The sequence below is a fragment of the Augochlora pura genome, chromosome 10, assembly GCF_028453695.1.
Source record: "Augochlora pura isolate Apur16 chromosome 10, APUR_v2.2.1, whole genome shotgun sequence".
Lineage (NCBI taxonomy): Eukaryota > Metazoa > Arthropoda > Insecta > Hymenoptera > Halictidae > Augochlora > Augochlora pura.
Window position 1 is genome coordinate 24,940,345 of NC_135781.1, and position 23,402 is coordinate 24,963,746.

Genomic DNA, 23,402 nt, shown 5'->3' on the forward strand with positions numbered 1-23,402 from the left:
CCGTGGAAAGTCACCGGGGCGCCATTACGGTAATGCGTTCTGGATCCATTTCGAGGCTTCATGGTTTTATGGATCCTTCCCGGAAAGCATCGAAGGGGACGGGGATGTCCTCGCACCTGCTCGCAGGCTCTGTGGGTTTGGGTTGTCGGACTCAATTTCACTCTTTTCAAGTCGTCGACAATCGAAGCCACTCGAGAGCGGAAAGCGACACCACGGCCGCATCCTCTCGAGCTTTACAAGGATTTAAACAACTTCGAATGGTCCACGGTTCCGGCGCGGGCACAATGCCGCCGTCGGATCTTTTACAACTGGATCCTTTACGGCGACGCGAATCCGCCATTCACCGGCGGACACGCCGTTTCTATTGGACAGTCTTCGGAGACAAGGACGTTCGCGCCTCAGAAAGACCACACGCCTGCTTCATTAAAGCCCTCGAAACGATACCGGCATGCGGCAGTGCCCCCTCCCGTCCCACCCCCCGTGTCCCACTCTTGTGCCACGGGAACGGACAATCTTGTTGCCGCCGCTGTGCTCCAAGGAAGAAACGGAAAAATGACATTTACCTTCCTCAATGTCGACAGAAATTTCGTCCTGAGAAGCTAAAAGTTTCGAGTGCTAGTAGCTTCCACTGCTTTCCACAAAAAGGGTGGACGGTCTGTGCCGATCAGTATTTCATAAGTCTGTTAGCTTTACAGAATTCTGAATTGGAATAATCCTAAGAAAAATGAGGATCGAGATTGACATATTAATGTTCATGTAGAAATATTTACTCCTGAAGTCTCCTTGATAAATAGTAGCATATTTTTTAAACTGGAAAGGTTCTCAAAAGACATAGTAATATAAATTTTTAAAAATGATCCAGCCAATGGTAATAATTATATCGGAAAAGTTATACATTTCTTGACAAAAATGAATAGGCGAAGTACAGATCAATGGATCTCATTAGGCTGTCTTCAGTTTATTGAACATTTTAAGAGAAGAGCGCATCTTTATTTAATTCTTGTTCTATACAATCTGTCTAAACTAATTCTATTTTAACGCGTAAAGCGGCAAATATTGATTACAAAAGTTCCCAGAATAGGTATCAAAGCGATTTAATTACTAAAATCTAAAGTTGAGATTGTAAGAAATATCAATTTAGCTCTTTTGTATTCCAAGGGTCCTATTCAAGTTAAAATTCATACATATTTCAATTATAATGAATTTCAAAACCTAGTTAAAAATCACTGTCACCCACACGCGATCGACGCCGCACCGAACGTGTTAACAAGGATGGGTGTTCTTAGGGCGGAGTCAATTTTTCCGCAGATCGAAGGGGCCAATGGGGAAGCCGAATCATCGAGCAGGTTAATGAGGGGAATTAAGGGTTCGCACAATGTGTGCCGTGGCTCGAGGAGCACTCGAGAAAAGGCAATATTGTGGTGGAGGGTGTTGGTGCTCGGAAAGTGATATACAGTTCGGTAATGGTGGCGGACGATCCGACACCTGGTCCTGTGGCCCCCCCTTTGTCAGATATGGCCGAGGAGCGAGCCCTGCGCCACCAGAGGACCCCCATAAACTCTGGCGCGCATTCAGCTAAATGGTTCTAAAGTGCTTTCAAAATACGAGCCGTCGCTACGAAAAACCGTAGCCCCTCTCTATTCCTTTCTTTCTCGTTCCCTTTCTCTTTCTCTGTCTCGATCGGCGACACAAGGGCCCCATCCCCGTTTCCTAAACGATATGGGTGGTTTCTCGAGAATAAAAATGCAGATTAGGATTAACAAGCCGGGACGACGATTCCCGGCTTCCGTTGATTTACCGTCGTATAATTTCGCCCCCCTCGCCGCTCGCCGCTCGCGACATAATTTTTTACGCGGTCGCGTCTCCGCCCTCCCGGATTGTTGGGATACGTTATTAGGATTATTTGCTTCCGTGTAATTTCCACTCGAGCTACGGATTAGGGTGGAGACTCGGAATTCTCGGGAATAATTGATTCCGACCATAGATCGCCCCGAAATCTCCGCTTATATATCCAACTACCTGGAATTTCCACGTTGGACAACCTTTAACCTTTAAATAATTACCTAAGGTCACTCATGCCTAACGTTTTATGCGATAACTATAAAACACAATGTTTATTTAGAGTTACAGTAATATCTTTTTGACGTAATCGTGACATGACCTCGACATCTTTTTGTACTTTTTATTTCCGATCTATCGAGACCTGAATTTTAATTGACCCTGTCGAAGATTAATAAATAACCAGTTGCCTAGGAAATATTTTCCTCTTTATCTTCGCCTTGAATACCACCGATTTGCACAATTAAAATGAACCAAGATTCCCGGGTTTGTGTTCCTAGATTTTTCAAAACCAAATCTAGACGATGTTCCCTTTTCGAACGTAAAGTAATAGCGCGTGCGTTTCAACTTTCATTCAGACGATTGCTCGTGCATGCGTAAAGTGGTCAAATAAGCAGTCTCCTCGAATAAATTTCTCGATTTCGAGTCGGTAAGGACGGCCAGAACGATCGAGAGGAGAATTTTCGACGCCCCCAGCGAGAGAAATTTGAAGGATGCTGCGCGCGTGGGTAGAAAAATGTGTATCGCATTCACGGGGCTCCATTGATCTCTGAAATCAAAGACCGAGAGTCAGGTACAGCTGCCACGAAAAACACGCGTTACGATGATCGATCCTTCGGGACTCCTCGGGCTCGGGGACCTTTGGAATTCCCTTTAACAGCGTGTTTCGTTGTCCGGTGCTTTTCCCATAACCCATGGAATTTCGAAAAACTATTTCGAGAGAGATTGCTTCCACGAAAGTGTCGGGAGCCTTTAAAGAGTGCCCCGAAATGAATATTTTAATCTTTGAACGACGTTTTTAGCATTTTTTCGACAAATTCTCAACGTATTTAGTGTATTAATAATTATATTTTTTTTCGCGAATTTCCAAGTATCGATCTTATAAAATGAAAATATTTTACCAGTGAATTAAGGCTCTAGTTAAATTATGTAATTTTTAGACTATGTTATTTATTTAAGAGGAAAATAAATGAAATTTAAAACGAGAAAAGAATTTCTTACATTAAAAGAATCTTGCAATAATGTTTTTAATTGATCGAAACTATTAAAGGGATTGATGACGATGCGAAACTTTGCTTTGCACGAACATCTGCCGTCTAGTAATTATGGGGTTGGTGATATGAAAATCGGTTTGCAAAATCAACAGAAAAACACCGTTTCAGAAGCAAAGACGCAAGGATGGAGGCGAAAGTTCGAGGACTCCGACGCGACGGTATGAATGATGTTTAATTATCATAGAATCCTTCGCGAAGGGTGAGATCGGAAATCGTTCCCATTCTCATCGGTCTGATTCGGTTTATTCGTTGCTGGCCGAGGCCGGGAAGTCCGTTGTCTATGAATGAGCCAGACGATTGCAGTATCCTTTCAGGATCTCGAAGCGGATCCGGAGGTAGCCGGGATGCTTTTCGCCGTGGCTGTACGGCCGTCCCTTTGCAGGAAGGTGTGACTATGTTTGAATACACTGTTGATTGGGCCATAAATGTGTCTCTCAACGTACAAACAGTTTTTTTCTCCTCTCTCTTCTTCAGCGGCGCGGTGATTTTCTCGTTCGGGAACCTCGTGGCTCGCGAGGGCCACACACAAGACCACCGGGAACTCTCCGAGGCGTTTGATTGGTACCTCTCAGGATAACGCGGCGTGACGCAATTGAATTCTAGTTTGAAAGATGCGAGCCGGACAATCGGCCGCTGCCATTACGTGGCACGCTTGACATTACGGTTTCTCGATCGCTTTACAACAACCACTTGGTTCCACGGATTTTTGCTCGAACGTGTTTCTTCAAATAACGCTGTTATCCCGTGCTGAATCTCGAGTTTCATAAATGAAATATCGTATAATAGATCGTATTAAATGAAAATACTATCCGAAGCTGCACCAATTGCGATCAATGGACTATAAATAAACGTAATGAACGCATGTATAAAAATCTGTAGAACAAAAAAGCAGAAATGCACGCTGTTCTGCGGCTCGGTCAAAAAAAACGGAAAAAACCTACAAAGTCATAGCAATCCCTTCGATCATTTGACCGCGGGTATTTGATTATCATTTGACACGAGTCACACTCACGCATCCATACAATATCGTCGTTGTTACACATTCATTCTGCAAAATGAAAACTAAATTTTTGAAAAACTGAAACTGATGCAAATAACATAAGCAGAATGGAAATATATTCATTTGTTCAATAATCTCGGTGAGTTTAGAATTCCGCAACGATATTCTGAAAATCCTCCAGTGTCTTCACTCTGTCGAGTACACCATAAATGCATGAAGTCCGCGCGAACCAGCGATGAACTTGATCAAACACTTGCAAGATATACAGTCGTGGATTGGTCAGGCAACATGTTGCTGCAGGAAAATGCTGAGAAATGGAAAAAGAACCGACGATTAGAACCCAGCTATTTCGGTGTTCGGTGACGATCGAGATCGAGGTTGCACCCACGCTGATTTGTTTTCGGCGTGGCGTAATTCCCCGGCTGTTCCGGATCGTTAAAAGGGTATTTATGAAGCGGAGTTCACGGCAGAGACGGATCGTCGAATTTCTGCGGCTGATATCCCCTTTGAGCGAGCCCGATCGTGATCGAGCGGAGACGATGATGTCAGCAAGAACGGGGCGAAGAATGCCTTTTGATTGGAACACGATTTTAAGTATCAATGCTAATGACCTTACCGGGCAGCCGCTTAATTGGACCCGTCATATCGATCCTGCCCGGGAATCGGTGTCTTCCAGCACGCCTATTCATTCGATCGGAGAACCGCATCCCGCGAAAAAATCCTCCCCCTTGCATTCTCCGTTCCTTCCCCGCTATATTTCATAAGATCATGACCCTGAATTCCTCGAGAATCTGTTGCGGGGATTTCATTTTGCTGAAAAAACGGACACTGCGCCGAACGTTCGATAAATTTACGATCGGATCAACGACGGCGTTGATGAAATACAACAGGTACGGTTCTCTTACCGTTTCGAATAAACGCGAGATTAACGCTGGTTGCAAGTGGATCGTCCCAACAGGCAATAAGATGGCGGAGGTCTCCCGATATCGATATCGAACGCTGTCATCGTTTAACCGGTACAAAAACGATCGTTTTCACGGGCAAATGACGACGGTACGGCTCGACCTGGCTCGGCGTGCACGATGCACCTTTAAGTGGTGCATCGGGGGTCGCGATGCATCGCAGGGGACCACCCATCGGCCGTGAATTGACGACAGTTCCGCGAATCCGGCGAGCAATCACGCGGCAACGTGCTCCCACCTGAGCGAGCTCTGCTCGTTCGACGGCTGTCGTCGCGACGCCGTATTTCCTGCGTGATTATTCCGTCGAATTTATTGATTCTCGATCTCGCTCCAAAGAGAAATTTCAGTCGCCGACGACGACGGGCAGCACCGGCGAAACATATGGTATCATTTCGAGAAATTTCGTTCGTCGGTCCTAACAACGGATTATTTATTTATTTACGGTTCAAAAGGTGACTAAGAACTCGTGCGTGGATAACTATGGAAACAGGTGCAATCGTGTGAATTGAATCGGCGCAGCGGTCCAGTGATCAATGTGCCGTTCAGGAACAAAAATCAAGTAACAGAACCAAAAAGTCAAAGCGAACGACACGCAGTGTGACATTTCGATAATCTAAAAAGATTTGATTCTTAGTAACTATTCTTTTGTCTTTTCATTATATATTCGATTGTATTTAGGCACTTGGAATGTTGATTTATAATTATTTTTAACATGACTTAGTTACTTCAACTAATATACATACTAGTATTATTGTTTTGTATTTATATAAAAATATGTATTATGTTTACGTTTATACGCACAAGCAGCAGCGTGTACATTTTCTAAAAAGATTCAATTTCGGAATTAAATACTCCTAAGCTGTCGAGATATTACACTGTGCGACGCGACTGCGGCCATTCGAAAATTAATTTCTCTATTCATGAGGATCCGGGCGATCGTGTGTCAAGGTCGCGAGCTCATTAGCCATTGATAGCTGCATTCGAGGGCCAATCAAAGGGCATTCTTCGCTGACGTCAGCGTTGCCCAGGAAAATCGAAATCTTCTGCGACGTGTGGCCGTAGCCGCTAAACGGAGAGAATGCGCGAAGAGAGAGAAATGAGTCGTGGGTGGAAACGAGAGAGAGAGAGAGAGAGAGAGAGAGGTGAAGCGGACGAAGGCACGAAATCGAAGGAAGAAGAGGAGAGGGACAGAACCGGGGCCGAGGCCCGTTCAGAGACTAGTTAGCACCTTCTCTTAAGTCCGCGCGTTCTCGAATCAAGGCTCGCATTCTGGTCGAGTCGGGCCTGGCCGGGCCCGCCACAATGCCGCATTGTACTTAAATCAGATTCAATTTGGGCCCCATTGAAAATTACGCTTAATAAATTATTTGGGCAATTCATAAATCCGACTCGTGCTGTGCCTGACTGACCCGAAGCCACGGACTGGCTCCTCCGCCCCTGGCCCCGGGGCCTCAGGCCGCGTTCTTTCGAAACGCGGATCCAAAGCTCCTTTCCGAACACCGTCTACTACTAATGGACCGCGTCCGCGCCGGCTAACACCGTCCAGGGTCGTATCACTTCGATATCACGCCGTTTCGGAAATGCTATCGCACCCTCTCTATTCGCTCATATCCGACCCTTTATGGAGTCAATCGAATAGTACTGCTCGGTTTCGCGCCAAAATACGTTCTGTATAAGAACAAACTTATGAGACTTTGATTCATTTCCAAGATATTGTCTCTTAAAATTCTGATTCCTAATGCTTCGTATTAGTACTGTCTCAAATGGAACAATTTTGGTCAGTCTATACAATTTGTTTTCTCGATGTTTTCTATGATAAGTAAATAATTGCTATGGTTGAATTTAGGAATTAATTTAGATTTTTTTAAATTGTAACTTTCAGCGGTTTTATTTCTAGCGACAGAATTGTGGTTCACAATGGTGTCAAAAAACATAGCGCCTCGAATACTTTCCCTTTGCTAGTGTTCTTAAAAAGGAAATATACCTTGACAATTTGATCTAGAAACGTATTTTTGTTACCTCCACGTGTTATTTGTCTATACAATCTTTGAATATTTAAAAATTAGTTGTTTGATACAGAGGCATCAATAAAAATGATCATAACGCAGTACAAAATAATTGTCACATTTATAAATGTATTTATATTTAAAAGGCATTTATATTGTAATGCATTTACATTTAAAAATGATTTATAGAAAATAGAGATACTATTAATCAGAAAAACTATCTAGAATTTAGAATTAAAATGGCATTGAGTTCTTCTCGGAAGACACGGATGATCGAGGCTGTCGAGAAAGACTTTCAGTATACTGTGCGTTAACGTTTGATAGCTCGGACCGAAGAATGATCGAGGATGGAATGTGAATGCGGCCCTGTGAACGATTAAGCCGCGGCCGGTCCGGCCACCAGGTAAATACGCACGCGCTCCTCCGTGGCCGCGTCGGGTCCAGGATCGCCTTTGCTGCACGTGTACGTCGTTTATACAACAAATTAGTAGGCAGTTATAAATGACATAGTGTCCTTATTATCGTGGTGGCCTTATTACGGTCCTCTGTCGGTGACGTTTGACCGACTGTCCAGGCCCGTTCGGCCGGGTAGCGTGAAACGACGAGGATTTCTTCGGAGGATTCCAGCCTCGAGAAATTATTCGGCCCATATATCTCCGGGGTCGAGCCGCGGCGCTGTCACTGATTAATGCAACGCGGTAACCGGCGCTCATTGTCGGGCCGGTTACGGGACCGCGATCATCTCTGCGCCGAGTCGCGCCGTGCCGACTCGAGCCCTCTCGCAAATGACGACTTCAGCCGTTCGGGATTCGCCGGCGCGCCGATTGGACCGATTGTTGCCCGGTAATTAGCGTCGACTCGGTATTTTTAGTAACCTTCCGGTGGTTTAATCGCGGCTGAATCAGCCCCGTAATGAATCGTAATGGATTCAACGGGGGTCCGTGCGCGCTCGAGCCTGAGCTCGCGCGAGGACTCGCGTCGCGAATCATTAATCTCCGACACCGGTTTTTAATTGCTGCGGGGGCGGCGGCTCGAAGCGCCGAAAAACGGTAGGAGACGCACGCGATCTACTATTTGTGCGGATCCAGACAAACCTGGAGCGTTTAGTATTCAAACATGTCATTCTAGAAGATGGTTATTGCTGTCTAGCTAGTTGAAGCTTCGCGACTGTCCTGACAATATTTTCAATAAAACATGCAGCGTCGATCTTTTGAAATAGCTATCAGTTTTTTTTATAAAATACAACGATCATTGATTCAAGCTTCTAATAGATCAACTAAAATCTTCCTTAATTCTCTATCGACATTTCAGCTGTCACGCGAACAATCTCAAAATTTTTTGTAAAATTCAAGTATTTTATTTAATCATAATAAAAGGAAAAAGTTCAGCTATATGATATCGATTATTTTTTAAATTCATAATTAGAAAAGCATAACAGATTACTGTAAAAATTAATTTTCTAGTAGCTTCATTAGTTACATGCGGGTGTCAAAGTATTAAATATTTGTGAGACCATTCCTTCGAGATGATGATGGAGAATGAATTATAATGATGGAACATTTGTTCGTGGATTCTCGGCGGAATGTCAGAAATATTAATATCTGAGCAGCAATTAACGGAGAGCGATGGGATCCCTGGAAAACAGCGAAGAAATTTACGGTTACGTGGAAACCGGCGAGAAAGGGACCGGCGCCCTTTAACAACCCGCAAACAAGGGCCTGACACGTTCGAACAATCAAGGACCAACCGGCGAACCTATAATTAGTGTAGGATCCCTTCGAGGATCGGTTTTGCCGGTCGTTTTCTACGGGCGGGACCCTGTTTCCGTTCGTTAGATCGTCATCTGCGAATGTCCACCGGTTTCTGCCGTGGAACTCTCGGATGTCTCAGAAGTCACCGCGCAAAATCGACTTGACTCGGACCATGAAGAATTTCGGACGCGTTTTGTCTTTTGCCTACCAGTTGAACAATTTCCACGGTCGCATTCTTCGGGGACAAAAGTGTACAGGATTTTCGCTGAGCTCGGAAAAAAAAAAGCGTACCAGCTCCCTGACAAATGGACTGGTGACCAGGTACGTCCGAGTTTCTCTTCGCTAGTGTCCCATTGTTGTAGCGAATCTCGTTGTTGGTAGTGTCCGGTTCTTGCTTTGATAGCGCTACACAGTTCCAGAGAAATTGATTGGCAGAGTAGAATCTTCGTTCGGCGCAGCGTCGTGCGCAATATTTATTTGTAACGCAAAACTTTTTCATTGATATAGATGCGATACGTAATACCGATAGGATTCTCCCTCTAATCTGCAGCGGCATGATATAAGAGCCGAACGGAATGATATAGAACTTTGGTCCGAATTAGAACAGCGCGATATGAAATTTCAGTGGCATGAAAGTTGGAAATACGGAACTTTCGATAACATTTAAGTCAGGACAACCAATATCTCGTGTTGGTCATGATTACAGCTTACCTTTGCGATGATTCCACCTGTTCATCCTCGATGACGACCGTAATATTTCTGGTCTCAACTCTCTAAATAAAATCATACATGGAAAATTCTCCAGTTCCGAACTTAGTGCCTCGATCAATTTTAACATTTAAACACTCCAGGCATCCAGCTCTCTTGTGGATCCCAGTTTATAGACATGCTCCATTAGATCCAATTAACAGAGTGGGTACTTTAGCTAACAAATCTTTTACGCAGGTTGACTTTTTCGCTGGCAAACAGGGCCTCATTTAAAGCAAACTTAATTAACTTGTTAACGTCTATCCGGAATAGATATCGTTCCTGGAAGTATTTTTCCTCGTTTTATCTTATATTACTACTTCTACCATCGTACTCGATAATATTCTCGTTTAGTTTCTGTACATATGTACTTCTGTATCGTCACGACTTTGTATACATGGACAGTTCTGAAGCCGCCCATTGCTAGCCTATTCTTCCTTAAAAATGGATTACACAGTGCAAACGCATCTTCATCATAGAGCACCTTAAGCATCTTTATCACATGTACCTATCATCTTCTTTCTCTGTTGATACTTCGCCTGTAATTCGCTTATATCGTCTCGCGTATATTCTACATTATATCAGTTACATTAAATGAAGTTTTCCGTGATTATGTTTAAGTATAGACCACATTACTTTCCATCGCGAATCGATGTATTCCACGACATCGAAGCGATATAGCCGATTTTAGCATAAACAAAGAATAGATGGCAGCGCATACATTGGCCAAGGAATAACTGAACAAATAGATCGGAGGGTATTGTTTCTTTTCAAAAAGACTGTAATTTTTCTTTCGTTTCTCTTCGGGTTGAGTTAATTTTGATGTCATCTTATAGTAAAAACAATGCTTTACGTTATTAGTTGCGTGGTTATTTTGTTCCAACTAATTTTCAAAATCTTTATTCATGCCAATTTTAAGTTTAATAGATTTGCACTGATTTGATTCTAATATACAGGGTGTACCAAAATTATACATACTCCGGGAAATGAGGGGTTCCTGAGCCCACTTAAAGTAACCCTTTTCGTTTGACGAAATGCAAACCCCGGCTTTGTTAACGAGTTATTAATTAAAAAAGATAGATGCGCGCGCACGCTTCAACCTGCCGTGAAATTTTTGAAATGAATAGAAAATTCATAAAATCCTTGTTCGTTACTTCGAACGCGGCTCAAAGCCGGATTGCAGCCCTCTCCTTCCGTCGCACCCTGGGAGTGAGCATAGGCTTCAGTCGGCTGACTCGAGCACGTAACAGCAGGTTGAATCGTGCGCGCGCACCCATCATAATTTAATTAATAACTCGTTAACAAAGCCGGGGTTTGCATTTCGACAAAGGAAAAGGTTACTTCAAGTGGCCTCAGGAATCCCTAATTTCCCGGAGTATGTATAATTTTTGAAACACCCTGTATATCATAAATGTACACAAAGGGCTATGCTCGTTAAGTAATAAATAAATAAATATGAAGAGTGGTCCGAGGTCGCGGTCCGAGAAAATGTTTTGATCCGCGTCTTATCGCCGCTGGTTTTATCTGCAGAATTATTCCGGAGTCTATACCAATGAGATATTTAATTACTGGATGTATGGTCGGGATAATGATGGCAAAAACAGTAGATGGCGAAGGCGAATCGTTGGTGGAATGGTCTTGGAACGGCCGCCCGTAACTCGTGGCATCATCAAATGGCGTCTTGTTCGCTGGCGAAGATTCGCCTACTCTCGTAACGAGCGGCGACATAATCATCGGCGAAAGCGAAGGCGAAGGAGATCGCAAGAACGCTCGGTAAAAGCGTCGGTAGCGGCGATAACTGGCCGATAACGCGTTGTAATTAGTCACTGCCAATTAACAGCTGCTCAAACGGAAAACAACTGGGCTCGTTAGCGATATTCGGCCTGCGGCGTCTTGCCGGAAACGCTTCTCGCCGTCGCCGCCGCCGCCGCCGCTGCGAGGCGTGTCGCGCGCGAGCACTTTCCCCGCCCTCGAGAATTTTCCAGCCTGCCCTTCCCCCCTTTACGAAATAATCGTCGTACGATGATAATCGCCCGTCCCCTCGGCTCGTGATTCAATTATCGGCCGCGTGAAAACCGTCGGTGACGTAAACCGTCGGACCGAGGCGCCGCGACGTTCCTCGTCGAGCGGGGACGGCGTTTATCTGACCTGGATTGGCGAGATGGCGAAACACCCACAGATTTTGAACGAGAAAACAATCGATAAGCCGCACGGGTATAAAATTGTGCAAGCCCAACCTGTCGGCGTGTTAATCGTCGAGCCAGAACCCCCGAAACTGTCGTTCATGGAAACCGAAAGTTATAGAAAATGTTGATTCCGTGTCTGACGAAAGGACAGCTCCGTGTGCGACCGACGTGGCAACGGACGTGTTAATCTCGAGATTTCGTGCGTTCGCCTATCGGTATGTCATATTAGTCGAGCAGCAATTAAAACTAGTGATTCGGCATATAAAAACAGCATGCCAGCGTCTTCGTGTAATTATCTCGTACAACCGCAGATTGCTAAATTGCTGACACTCGTGAGAATATAATTGTTTGCGACTGCAGTCGCGTAAACAGTGATCTCGTAGGAATTAGTTTGCTCGAGTTAGCTATTATACGGACTGCTATCGAATAGAAATATAAAAAAAAAAACAGCGTCGATCTGCAGAGACAATAAACGCGCCAAATATATAGGAGAGATATGGGGTAAATTGAAAGCGCTTTATATTAATATTTCCGGTCGACTTCACAGAAATTGCCATCGGGAAAATACTAGTTCATTTTACTAAATATTTCCATCGAGTTCCAAATCAAATTGAATGAAATAAAACTGCGCGCGGCGGACAGAGCAACGATTAATTAAACGGCGTGTCTAGATCCTGCCAAACTCGAGAGAAACGGGCGGAATAATCATCGCAACGGGATCGCAATTAAAAATTACAAATTCTTATGGCGATTTAACTAAACAGTTCCCACGGAGCGCATCCACGAAATATGCAAGCAAAAAAACTCGCAGGAACCAAGTAGGGAAGTGCAATTTCAAGCAACAGGACGAGCAAGAAGCATCGGTCTCGCAAAAAAAAATTGTCGGTGTGGCGGAGATCGCGGGGGAGGGGGGTTCGGTGGAAAAGAAGAGGACGACCAAGAAGAAGAAGAAGAAGAAGACGAAGACGAAGAAGAAGAAGAAGACCGTAGTCTTTTTCATCTTCCTCCATTTGTTTCACGCCGTGTGTCAGAGCGGCGCAGACTATAATTAGGCCCTCGGATAAGGCGTACCGCCGTCCATCCGCAACGAAACAAGTTTTTGCAAATCATTAACGTATAATTTTAATTGCTGGCATTGACGAGCCGCGAATTAATTACGTTGACCGGGAGCAGCGCCGAATGAATATCAGGGGCCCCGTGGTATACACCATGGACGAAACACCGAACACTATCCTTTCCAGCGCGCACTGTTTTCGTGTGTGCGAGAGGTTCCCTGTTCAGCGCAGGTGTGTACAGGCGTGTGCGTGCGCGGTGTTTGCCAGTGTTGCGAGCGCATGCACGCGGGAACACGCGCGTCGGCGTCGTCTCGCGCGTCCCAAGCCGATGCACGTTTACGGCCGCCTCCGTTCCCCCGACATCGTTTCCCACTCGGTTATCTTGTTTTCAACTAATTGTACGTGGCATAGTTCAGATCGCGATAACGCCCCCGAGAGCCGTTCCTTCATTTCCAACCGGATAAGGGAATTTTAATGCGACTCTCCGGCGTTCTACTCGCTACCCTCTTCTTTCCGCTCGAGGACGCGTCCTCTACCCCCATACGAGGGTTAGAATTGACGAATTCGAGTCGCGGACTTTCACTTCTCTTAGCCTCGTTCGCGAAAAAATTAGCAAACGTGTTCTACTTCAAAAATTGTGACACCGATCGTTCGATGATGAAGAATTTTTAGAGTGCGGAGCTTCTCGTTTTACACCGATTTTATATATTTTTCAATTTGCATTTATTCTAATCGCATACGTATTTACAGCACGAGTTTTTTCTATAGACTACGGAGGACGCACACACCGCTCGCACTCGTGCTTATATACTACTTGCCGATAAGGTCGACTTCGGATTTATCGCGTTGCAATTTGATCTGCTTTCTTCACTTTCGTTTTTCTTTTTGTACGCTATTGAAATTACATTCGCGACAAACCAATAGAATATATTGAAGATGAATGGACCTGTAGCGAGATCGGCAGGTCGCAGTTATCCAAAGAGTAATTGATCGGTCGAATGGAAATGCGCCCGACGACGCAGGTAGTACAACCGCGAGCCGTGTACGCGTATCGAGTGACTGCTTAATTAGTAATTAGACAGCCGATTCATAAATCAGACGACTCGTTGTACCGGCCTCGAAATCGATGTGAATGCCCAGGAAACGTTATCTTCTCTGTAATTAACGAGATACATTGCTCGGAATACACAGCCCCGCGATACTCGAATGCTAATCAGTTTTCGCAAACACCGACCGAGGAAAGAAGCAGTCGGATCGAGGAGATATCGCCGGAGCGGTCTGTTCGTTCCAATAAATATTTCATAATTTGCCATGATGTGACGACGTGCTCGCACGGAACTAATTCTGTCGAGGCCTGCAGTTTTAACGGCACGAATTCTCTTTAAACTGGATTGTCGATCGGGTTACACGAGACCGGCAGACTCATTTTCCACTCCGCTGCCTGTGTACCGCCAATGAGCACCCGTCCTACACAGTTTTTAGACCGACTCGAATCCCGCGAATGATTTTCTTCAAGGTCGCGCGCAGCTGCTCCGGTTGAACGACTCGAAAGCTAATTTTTGCAGCCGAAGTTTTTCATCTGACTAATGTAAAACCAACGATGGTAAAAATCTTGTGACTGAACTGGAAATCTTTATGCAAAATAAAGATATCCTGAATCGACTGTGCGAAACAGAAATAAAATAAAGTTCAATTATATCTTTCAATAATTTAAATGAGCCAACGACGATGCAACAATGTTCTTAAATATTTCCAGTATCTTCGGAACGTTTTATTTCACCTATTCATTGTTGTCAGAAATGCATAGGAATTGTAATCTACTTATAACAAAACATTTGTCGAGACTAAGAACCAATTTGTTTCGTGTGCACTAATTTCAGAATCTCCTTAGCCACGATGTTACATTTGATGCCTGAGTCAAATTTCGTAGTGAAAATCCTCTCGTCCGTACAAATGAAATCCTGTTCCTCGCCGATAGCCTCGATTCGACTAATTAGAAAAGTGGCGCCTCTAGTAGCCGAGCAATCGGATATCGGTGTCTCGGGTTCAGAACAATGACACCGATGACTAATTACAGCCGTGCCGGGGCTCCCATGCAAATTGGCCGCGGCACGAGAGCCCGAGGAAGGTGGAGGCTCGAACTCGAAATTTCGAGCCCCGGAAAAAAAATCTGTGGACCTTCTGGTACAGGGTAACGGATAGCCCGAAGACAAAAAGAAATTCGCGCCGGTCGTTCGGCTTTGGAAACGCGGCCGCGCCACGCCCCGGCGTCGTTTCGGCCTCCTCTCGACGAAATTCGACCGTCTACGTCTACGAGAACCGAAATACATCCCCGGTGCCCCGGCACCCTGGAAACGGAATTTTCGAACGGTATAGAGGCAGGAGGAATCAGTTATGTTCGTTCTTTCGCCGATTTACGACGTTGAAAACGCCGGTGAATTGGGAATATATCATAATCCCTTTATGGCTTTATGGGGAAACTTTAGCGGCAAAGAATTCCATGCTAATCTTATTGGCTGCGGCGGGATGGATTTAGTTTTAGTTTCGAGCTAAAGTGACTTAGTTTTGTAGCTTTTTGGAGTTAATATTACAGATGCTTGCAGAGGGGTGGGTAGTTTTCCCGACGGAAGAAAAGTGGCCGTTCTTTTTGGTTCAGTCTTTTCGGATCGTTGTCCCCGATAAGATCGCACGACGAAAACGAAGAAAATTAGACTTGACGAAAGAACCAAACGACAGTGGTGTATTAACATATCTTGCGCGGGCACTTTGCCGCCAGAGTCTTACCGTGCAGCGGGCGATTTTTTGCAGTTCGGACGCAAAATTCCTTCTGCATAAGATAACTGTAGTCTTTAAACATTAGTGTCTTTTGATAAAAGTTTCAGTTTCAGTGTTAAAAACAGTTTCTTTATTCCCTTTAAAAAAATAAAAACAACTTGTCAGAAATTAAAAACTAAGAAAATCAATAATTTAAAAATGTTAACATCCGCGAAAAACGACTTTAGTCGCTGCTCGCTCAAGATGTGAAATCCGCGCAAAACGACTTTAGTCGCTTCCCGTGCAAGATGTGTTAAGAACAGGAGAGCCGCAGATGATTTGAAGTATAATATATCAAACGAACAAATGGCTATTTTCATGGAAAAATGTATTTTCTGTTCAAAGTCGTAAAACACCAATCTCCGAGATTCGAAGCGCGCGATCGAAGGGGGTCGAAAAATCGTTCACCGATCGGTTTTTGAACCCCGACTGTCCGATACAGCGAATCGTCGCTGTCTTCGAGAATCCGCTCGGAGGAAACGTCCGCGGAGCCCGGCGAAATCTGGCCATATAATGTAAATCATCCAATTACTCCACTTAGCGGCCCGATTAAATTGGATCGGCGCGATTGACAGCGTGTAACAGGCTCGCGATACATTCGGTTCTGGACGACGCGACGACGCGGCGCGGTGTCCGCGGCTCGTTTCCCGCGGCGACCTCTCCTTCCGTCCGTGAATGCATTCATTGTATAGTATTTTAAGTGTTGGTAAATAGCCACGATTACGAGCGTATCGCGTGCGCTGATGCGTGACCGACCGGCCGATGCGTGCCGACCGCCGGTCAAAGTTCGAGACTCTTTCTTAATTGCAGCCGACTCGATACCGCCGCGGATTTATTGCTCGAGCTCCTCCTACGGTCGCGTCGTGCCGTCGTGTTCGATTACTCGATCATCTAAATCTAAGAGACTGAAAACGATCCACCGGATCCTGCTTCTCCGTATATTATTCGCACTAGAACTAACGAGTACGATGAACCTCGTGGTTTTTATTTTACAATTATTGAAATTGCAAGAACGCTTTCCTGAGCACATACGGAGTACACAGTAGAACTTCGAGTATACAAATTCGAGTATTCGTTCGAATAATAAATCAATTACGTAAATACATTGCTAGATAAATGTGTATGGATCTATTATAGATTAACGCTAGATCTACTGAGTTCTAAAAGTTTCCACGTGATTGCTTTATAAGAATAACAAGACTGTATTTATTATACCATCCGCTGTTTTTATGTATCAAGAAATTCATTAAATCATTTTGTATGCAAGAGTATTTACTATAATTATCTACTGTATTTATCTCCTACAATCATCGACTACTGAACCGTAATCTTTCCAATTTTTGGATTGACGTGCGCATGCGGCGTTGTACACAATCTCCCTCTTCGCTTCTGGGGATTCCTTGTTGGTCGGAACAAGCGATCAACTTCGAGGAAAAGGTAGCATTGATTGGATTATTCGGCTTATTGGAATATCGACGGTCTAATGGACGCCGGTTCCCGAAACCACTGAACGGAACGAGGGCACTCAAGAAAATTGAAAGGGGCGTTATTCCATCAAAGGCTCGTTAGAAAATCACAGCTGGATCGGGGAACGGCTTCATTGGGGGGTTGTCGTTGATCCCCATTGATCTCTGACCCCGGCTCGCGCGTTCGACGAAAACATTACTCGAATTTCTGGAAGCAGGGTGGAGAACGTCTCTCTTGATCGCGTAATTATCGATGGCGTGTAATACAGCGAATGTCAATCGATTGCTAACCGGATCGAAAACCGGCGCGCTTCGAATCGACGAAATAACATATAATAGAATCGGCCTAGGCCGACTTCAGGGAATATAGCGAGTTCTGACGCGAGGTTGCGAGCGCAATTTTTTTATTACGTCGCGCAATTAATTGCTGAGCGGTTCGTATAGCGAACAGGTAATTACGCCGTGACACGACAGATTGCATGAAAACGCGTAATAAAATTATCTTAAGTGTCGGGGGTGAATTTAACCGCTGTGACGGCCTGTCCTGTATTTCCGTGGATATCGCGGAGCACAGGACGTAATAAAAACACGATTTATACCGCAACCCCTTGCCGCGATTCCTAATCTAATTCGCATTCCGGCAGTTTATTAGGCTGCAACGTTTTCTTCCGCCTCTGCGCCGTGAATTTTATATTTAAATTTATACTCGACGGGGACTGCGGTATTAACCATTCTTGCACGACGAAACGACTCGAATTCCGCTCGACACATCGACAGTTCCGCGCAAAACGTGCTTCAATGTTCGGTACTCGTGGTGCAGACTATCGCGAGGATCGTGTCGGTGCCGCGGCTAATTATTGTAATTTTTAATCAACGGATCCGTGGCATGAAACTGCGGTCGTTTATTGTCTAGTTAGACTATCTGCCCAACCATCGATCGCAATGCTGAATTACTATCTCGCGCGCTCCTGCAAACGAGGGGGTCGGCACCGAGCATCGAATAATAAAACCATAACGCGGACGTCTGATTTAATTAACGATGATTATCTGGAAGATGTGTACAGGCGGCCCAGGAGGAGGGGCGCCGTCCTTGTAATTTCTAAGCGTTACACTTTTAATCAACGCTTCACGGAACACCGGCCAACCGTGTCGCCGCGAACAATGGACGATGGACCGTGCAAACTGCCGGTGAAGGGTGCCGGGCTTTGCATTGTCCGTTGATTTAAGGATGCGCGACCGTTGACAGTTTCCCATCTGTGATTCGGGTGAAATTGACGCCGATTAAGGATCCATTCAGCCGACGATCCGGAATCGTCTGTACACGCCCGGTAATGGACCGGAGATCTGAGTGAATTAGGTGTCTCGGGATACTTAACTTTCCTTTAATCGATTGTCGGCTCGACGCACGTTTCTTTGATCGACTTCGCGTTTCATTTACAGCTCGATTGTCGAATCGCTTGCGCTAGTCAAGTAGCTTTTGCACTAGAAAAAGTAATCGTCGGTACACAAATATTAACACTTAAATGACAAAGGAAATTAAAAATCCACGTGTTTATTAACCTTAGAACTAATATATTATAAAGGTAGTTTTTATGATAATTTTAATAATTCTACAGGATACGATACTTTTGAAAACAAGTTCCTTTATGCATTGCAGCACGAAAAATTTCCGTGAGCGGTCATGTATGTATTTAGAAAGCTCCACCATAAGAGAATTGAACGATGAATGCGTGCCCCCAAATTTCGAGACACCCCGTGGATTAATTTTTCGAGAGATATCGTCTGTCGCTGGACAAACAGCTAGTTGCTTTGATAGAGAAACCTGTTGTTCCCAACAAGGACCACTGACTTCTCATGAAATTGCGAATGCCCGGATGCCTCGAAGTCTCGAAGTCTCGACAATGCATATTAATCGTCCGTACCGTTACCCCATTGAGAGATGCCCGGCCCCGTACAAGCGTACAAGCGACTCTTCGTTCCAAAACAAGATAACGGTTGATGCATTTTGCAGATTGGATTAGAGGGCTGGGCCGGCATTGCGTGAACACAACGATCTGGATTGGGAGCTTAAGTCGCCGTAAGTCGGCTCCAGGACCCGGAGAACTATACCTGCCAGTTTGCAAACTGCCACAGAGGGTGAACAGGTCGAAGGAAAGACGCCTGTTCTGGCAAAGCCTGAGGGAAAACTTAGGTGACGAAGTCACGGCGATGCCGACAGACCAAACACCGAGGGAAATCCTTCCGGCAACCTGCCTTCTTGACCCCGTCCGAGAGATTGGATCAACCGGACCGCCCTGTCAAAACCTGTCACCGGAATTCGGTGCTAGAGAGCGAGGTCCTTCGGCGAGGAAGCTGCGTGAAAACCTGACGGGCGACGAGTAAATAAAAATCCACAAGCCTCTCGATGTGTCCCGATTCCGCCTATTCGTTCCGCCGTTCACGATCGTGTTCAGGTGCGAGCTCGCGCGCCGTTCGCTTGCTTTTCGGCTTGAGAATGAGTTGTCAGTTGTCGAGAAGATATTAAAACGTTGCCGTTAAATTCGCAGAGAATGATTTCGCTTAAAGAACGGACGGGGACACGAGGGCAAATTAAAAGACGCAGGAAATGTCAGCGGCCTGTTTCAGATTTCCGAGGACACTTCCAACCGTTGGAGAGTTTCCGCTTATCGACTGGTTGATCATAATAAATCAAGCGTCGAGTCTGGCTTATCGACGAGCCGGTCTATTTACCGGAGCATCGCGGGGCTATCGGGCGAATCAGCTTACGCCGGTTGCTTAAAAATTTCCTCGGCCACCCCCGTGGAAAGGAGGCGAGGAACCGACGCGACGCGACGCGACGCGATGCGACGCCCTTATTACATCAAGTTATCCGAGCGGCATTGAAAGGATGCACGCGTTCGCGGCGGATTGAAGAGACCTGGGGCCGGCGGGCGGTGGGAGAGGCTGAGAGAGGGTGGCTGTTACCACGATAGGGAGCGGGACGAGAGTCGGGGGGGTGGCTCGACGTACCTCCCTCGTATCTCTCACGCTTCGCGGGTATTTCTATGGGAGGGAGACGCCCGTCTAATTTCCTGTCCTGAATTTCGAACGAGCGGGAATTTGCACCCTTGAGTTCACATCAACGCGACGACGGAAGAGTGAAGAGGGTGGCGGGTGGTGGCCGGGTGGTGGCCGGAGTGGGAAGAGGCCGAGCAGCGGCCATGCGACGGGCTAGAGCGCGCAAAATCCTCGATTCCTCGTTTCGAGCGCCATTTTTCGATATCACCCTCCACGTCTCGCCCTCTCGCTCTCTTTCGGCTTGCTTTTTCCGCTCGCTCTCTCCTCTCTATCTCTCTCTCTCTCCTCCATGTTTTTCTCTCGGTTCGGTCACTTTGCGGATCCAGACTCGATGGAAAAATGCGCTTTCAATTCGGCCGTGGTGGTGGACGCAGACGCTCGGTGATCGACTGTCTTTATCTGGTCGCGATTTTGATTCACGCGGACAGCAGGGACGCTCACGTTTTATCGAATACCTGCACCCTGTTCGAAACCACCCCTCCGTCCGCGTTATTTATTTCGATGCCCGAAAACGAACGGGACTGTCGAGATCGATCAATGTTTAGACTGCTAAGAGCGCAATTATTTCAACCCTTATCGCTCCAACGTTTTGTTCATACGTTCTTTGATTGAAATTCGGGAGTCCTCAGCAACATTAAGTTTTCTCTTGGCGCGAAAGTTTGTATTTTACTGGGAATGGGAATTTTCTGGTAAAAATGATATTCCAGTATCCGTAGCGAAATTTTGCGGGATTTCCGATTAATTTCCGGCGGAACCGCGAGAAAACGTGCGAAGACGTCGACACGTAGCCGCACGCACGTACACAGCGTATTGCATCGTATTGCATCGTGCTGCTCCGTATGCAGGGTGCTGGTTTCCGAAGAGGCGTGGAGAATAGCCGGGAAACGCGGTGCATTGTGCACCGGGGAGCCAGCCCGAGCGTGACGACAAGCGAGATCCCGTCTCGCGGACCAGTCCTCGGGACAAAGCCATTATACGCGGGCTCCTATTATGTGATTGTTATGAATTTCCTATTAATAATAAATAAACAAACATAATGGAGGCCGTCGCGGTGCGTTAGGCGAGCGGCACGCATCTGGTTGCAGCAGGGGATGACGCTCGACACCCCGATGCATCCTCTCGCAGGCTGTAACTGTCTCCACAGAACCGTCTCTCTCTCTCTCTCTCTCTCACACACACTCTCTTTCTCTCGCGCATTCTCTCGCACTCTCGTACAGTCTCGAGCGCGATTGGGCGATTACGACATGCGCTGGCCCGTCATTGGCTGCTATTCGAACAATGACCGGTTACAAATCATCCCCTTTTATAGGACGCACTGCCAAGTATGCGTGACGACTCCCTTTTTCGCTTTCCGTGCCTCTCGTTCTCTCTTCCTCGAAGAGACGCCGAGGGTAAATTTGATTCGCGCGACACCGATCGTTTTACGATCCGCCACGATGCCGCGTGAATAGACCAGGCTCCGCGGAAGATTCGGGCAAATTGAAATTTATCATCCCTCCTTTCTGACGGCCGTGTTCGCTGCCGGCATCGCCCGATTCCCATTCGAGTTTCTCTGTCCTCGAGGCACTGACCTTTTTCGAGGATTCGAGACGACGCTTGACTTTCTATGATCACCGAGCGTGCTAATTCGCCGGCATTGTGCGCCACAATGGCGGATTTCCGAGTGGTCCATTAAAACGAGAAACAAGGTCCTCGCCTTTAAAAACGCTTCCACGGTTAACTGATCGGTGGGACGGTTTTTCATCCCTCGAAATGTATATATCCCTGGCCGACTAATCATCAGCCGAGGATATTTTCTTTCATCCAGCATGCTTTGCACAAGCATCGGTCGTCGTCTATCGGTAACAAATAACCGCAAGATGGTTTTCGCGGCGGAAATAAAGGGGACAGCTTGTACCCCTTTGAGCGGCACCGCCTAATGGTATTTTCGAAACAGTCCCAAAATATTTATCTGTTAAACAGCGGTTCCTGCCGAACGTGGCGAGTAGCATCGCGCGCAGATAAGAGGTCAGCAGTGTACCAGCGTAAACAACCTCGAAAGAAACAAATTTCTAGGTTGGGGGGAAGGGCGTGCGGGGGATGGGAACAGCGGAGTCATAAAGTCAAGTTTCCACGGGACAGGTAGATCGGTACTTTCCGAGCTGCCGCGGCTGGTAACCCACCGAGCACCTCGTCCTAATCCTGTTTGCAGGATGACCCGACCGTTGCAGCCTGTGTTTGATTATTTTAGGATTTCCCGAGGTCCGAAGCTGGCCCGTTTTGTTCCCGCGTCCCTGTGCTCTGCGACGGATTATGTGTTCACGCGCACGCCCACCCTAAATCCTCTTTCCCTAGAAACACCGGAATCCTGGACCTCGATGTCTCGATCATCAATCTGCTTGGAACATGAATAGCGTGTTCTCGATTTTTTGTCGGACTCCGTTGCCCGCGGTTTTTAGTCGTTCGACTCAGGGTAATACCAGTTGCATCTTATCTGGCTCCGGTCTTCCTTCGTTTGCTGGAATTCTTCACGATTTTGTGGAACGCTGTTCTCCATTTTTTTGGACAGAGGCTACGACGTTCTCGTCGCATTAAGTGCGTTCCGAGCTTCATGTAAATCCCGGTGGCCGTTTCCGCGAGTCAGAAAGCCAGGAGCCGGGGTCAGGGAAGGCGGAGTAAGTTAGTCACCTGCAGAAACCATAGCGCTGGATGGTTGCCGGTGTGTCCTGCTCGACAAAAGACCAGGTATTTAAGATTCCATTGTACCTTTTAAACGGCCGGCATTATTTCGTTAAACTGTAGGCGTGGTGCGAATTTCGGGCTGCACGGTCTCAGGAGAGATGGCCGAGTTAAAGGTCCAGCGCTGCAGGATGCAGCTTGGTCGTCCCAGTGGTGCATTGAGCGTCGAAACTCGCGCGAAATCCCGATACACTGCGGACAGCGAAAATCGGCTTTTAAACACGCCCCCGCGAATACGAAAGTTTCGGAATCACCGCCGCTGCGACCACCCTAAGAACGCCAGTCCAGGCTTAGGAGTTGATTCCGAAGCGACTAGATTCGCTCCCAGGACGAGCCAAGCTAGGGGAGTCGCTCGACCATGAAACGCCAAACTAAACGGCGCTTCAAGGCCCAAATATGAGAGCCCGCTCCCCTCGGATCGCTGGCGTCCCTGCCGCGCCGCGCCGCGCCGTGCCCCGGGCGCACGCACACAGGCGCGAACCCACCACACACAGGGCACACCACGGCGGAAACGCGTGTATTTATTC

General features: G+C 46.4%; 1 protein-coding gene across 2 annotated transcripts in view; it reads left to right on the top strand.

Annotated features, from left to right (window-relative positions):
* LOC144475834 (uncharacterized) overlaps nt 1-19,629 on the top strand; it is an 83,010-nt gene extending 63,381 nt beyond the window's left edge. For both annotated transcript variants that reach the window (XM_078192148.1, XM_078192147.1), the window contains exon 3: nt 19,112-19,629. In XM_078192148.1, coding sequence (XP_078048274.1) covers nt 19,112-19,482 — 371 coding nt within the window. In that variant the 3' untranslated portion in view covers nt 19,483-19,629. The remainder of the gene's footprint in view (nt 1-19,111) is intronic.
* Nucleotides 19,630-23,402: the final 3,773 nt, after the last annotated feature.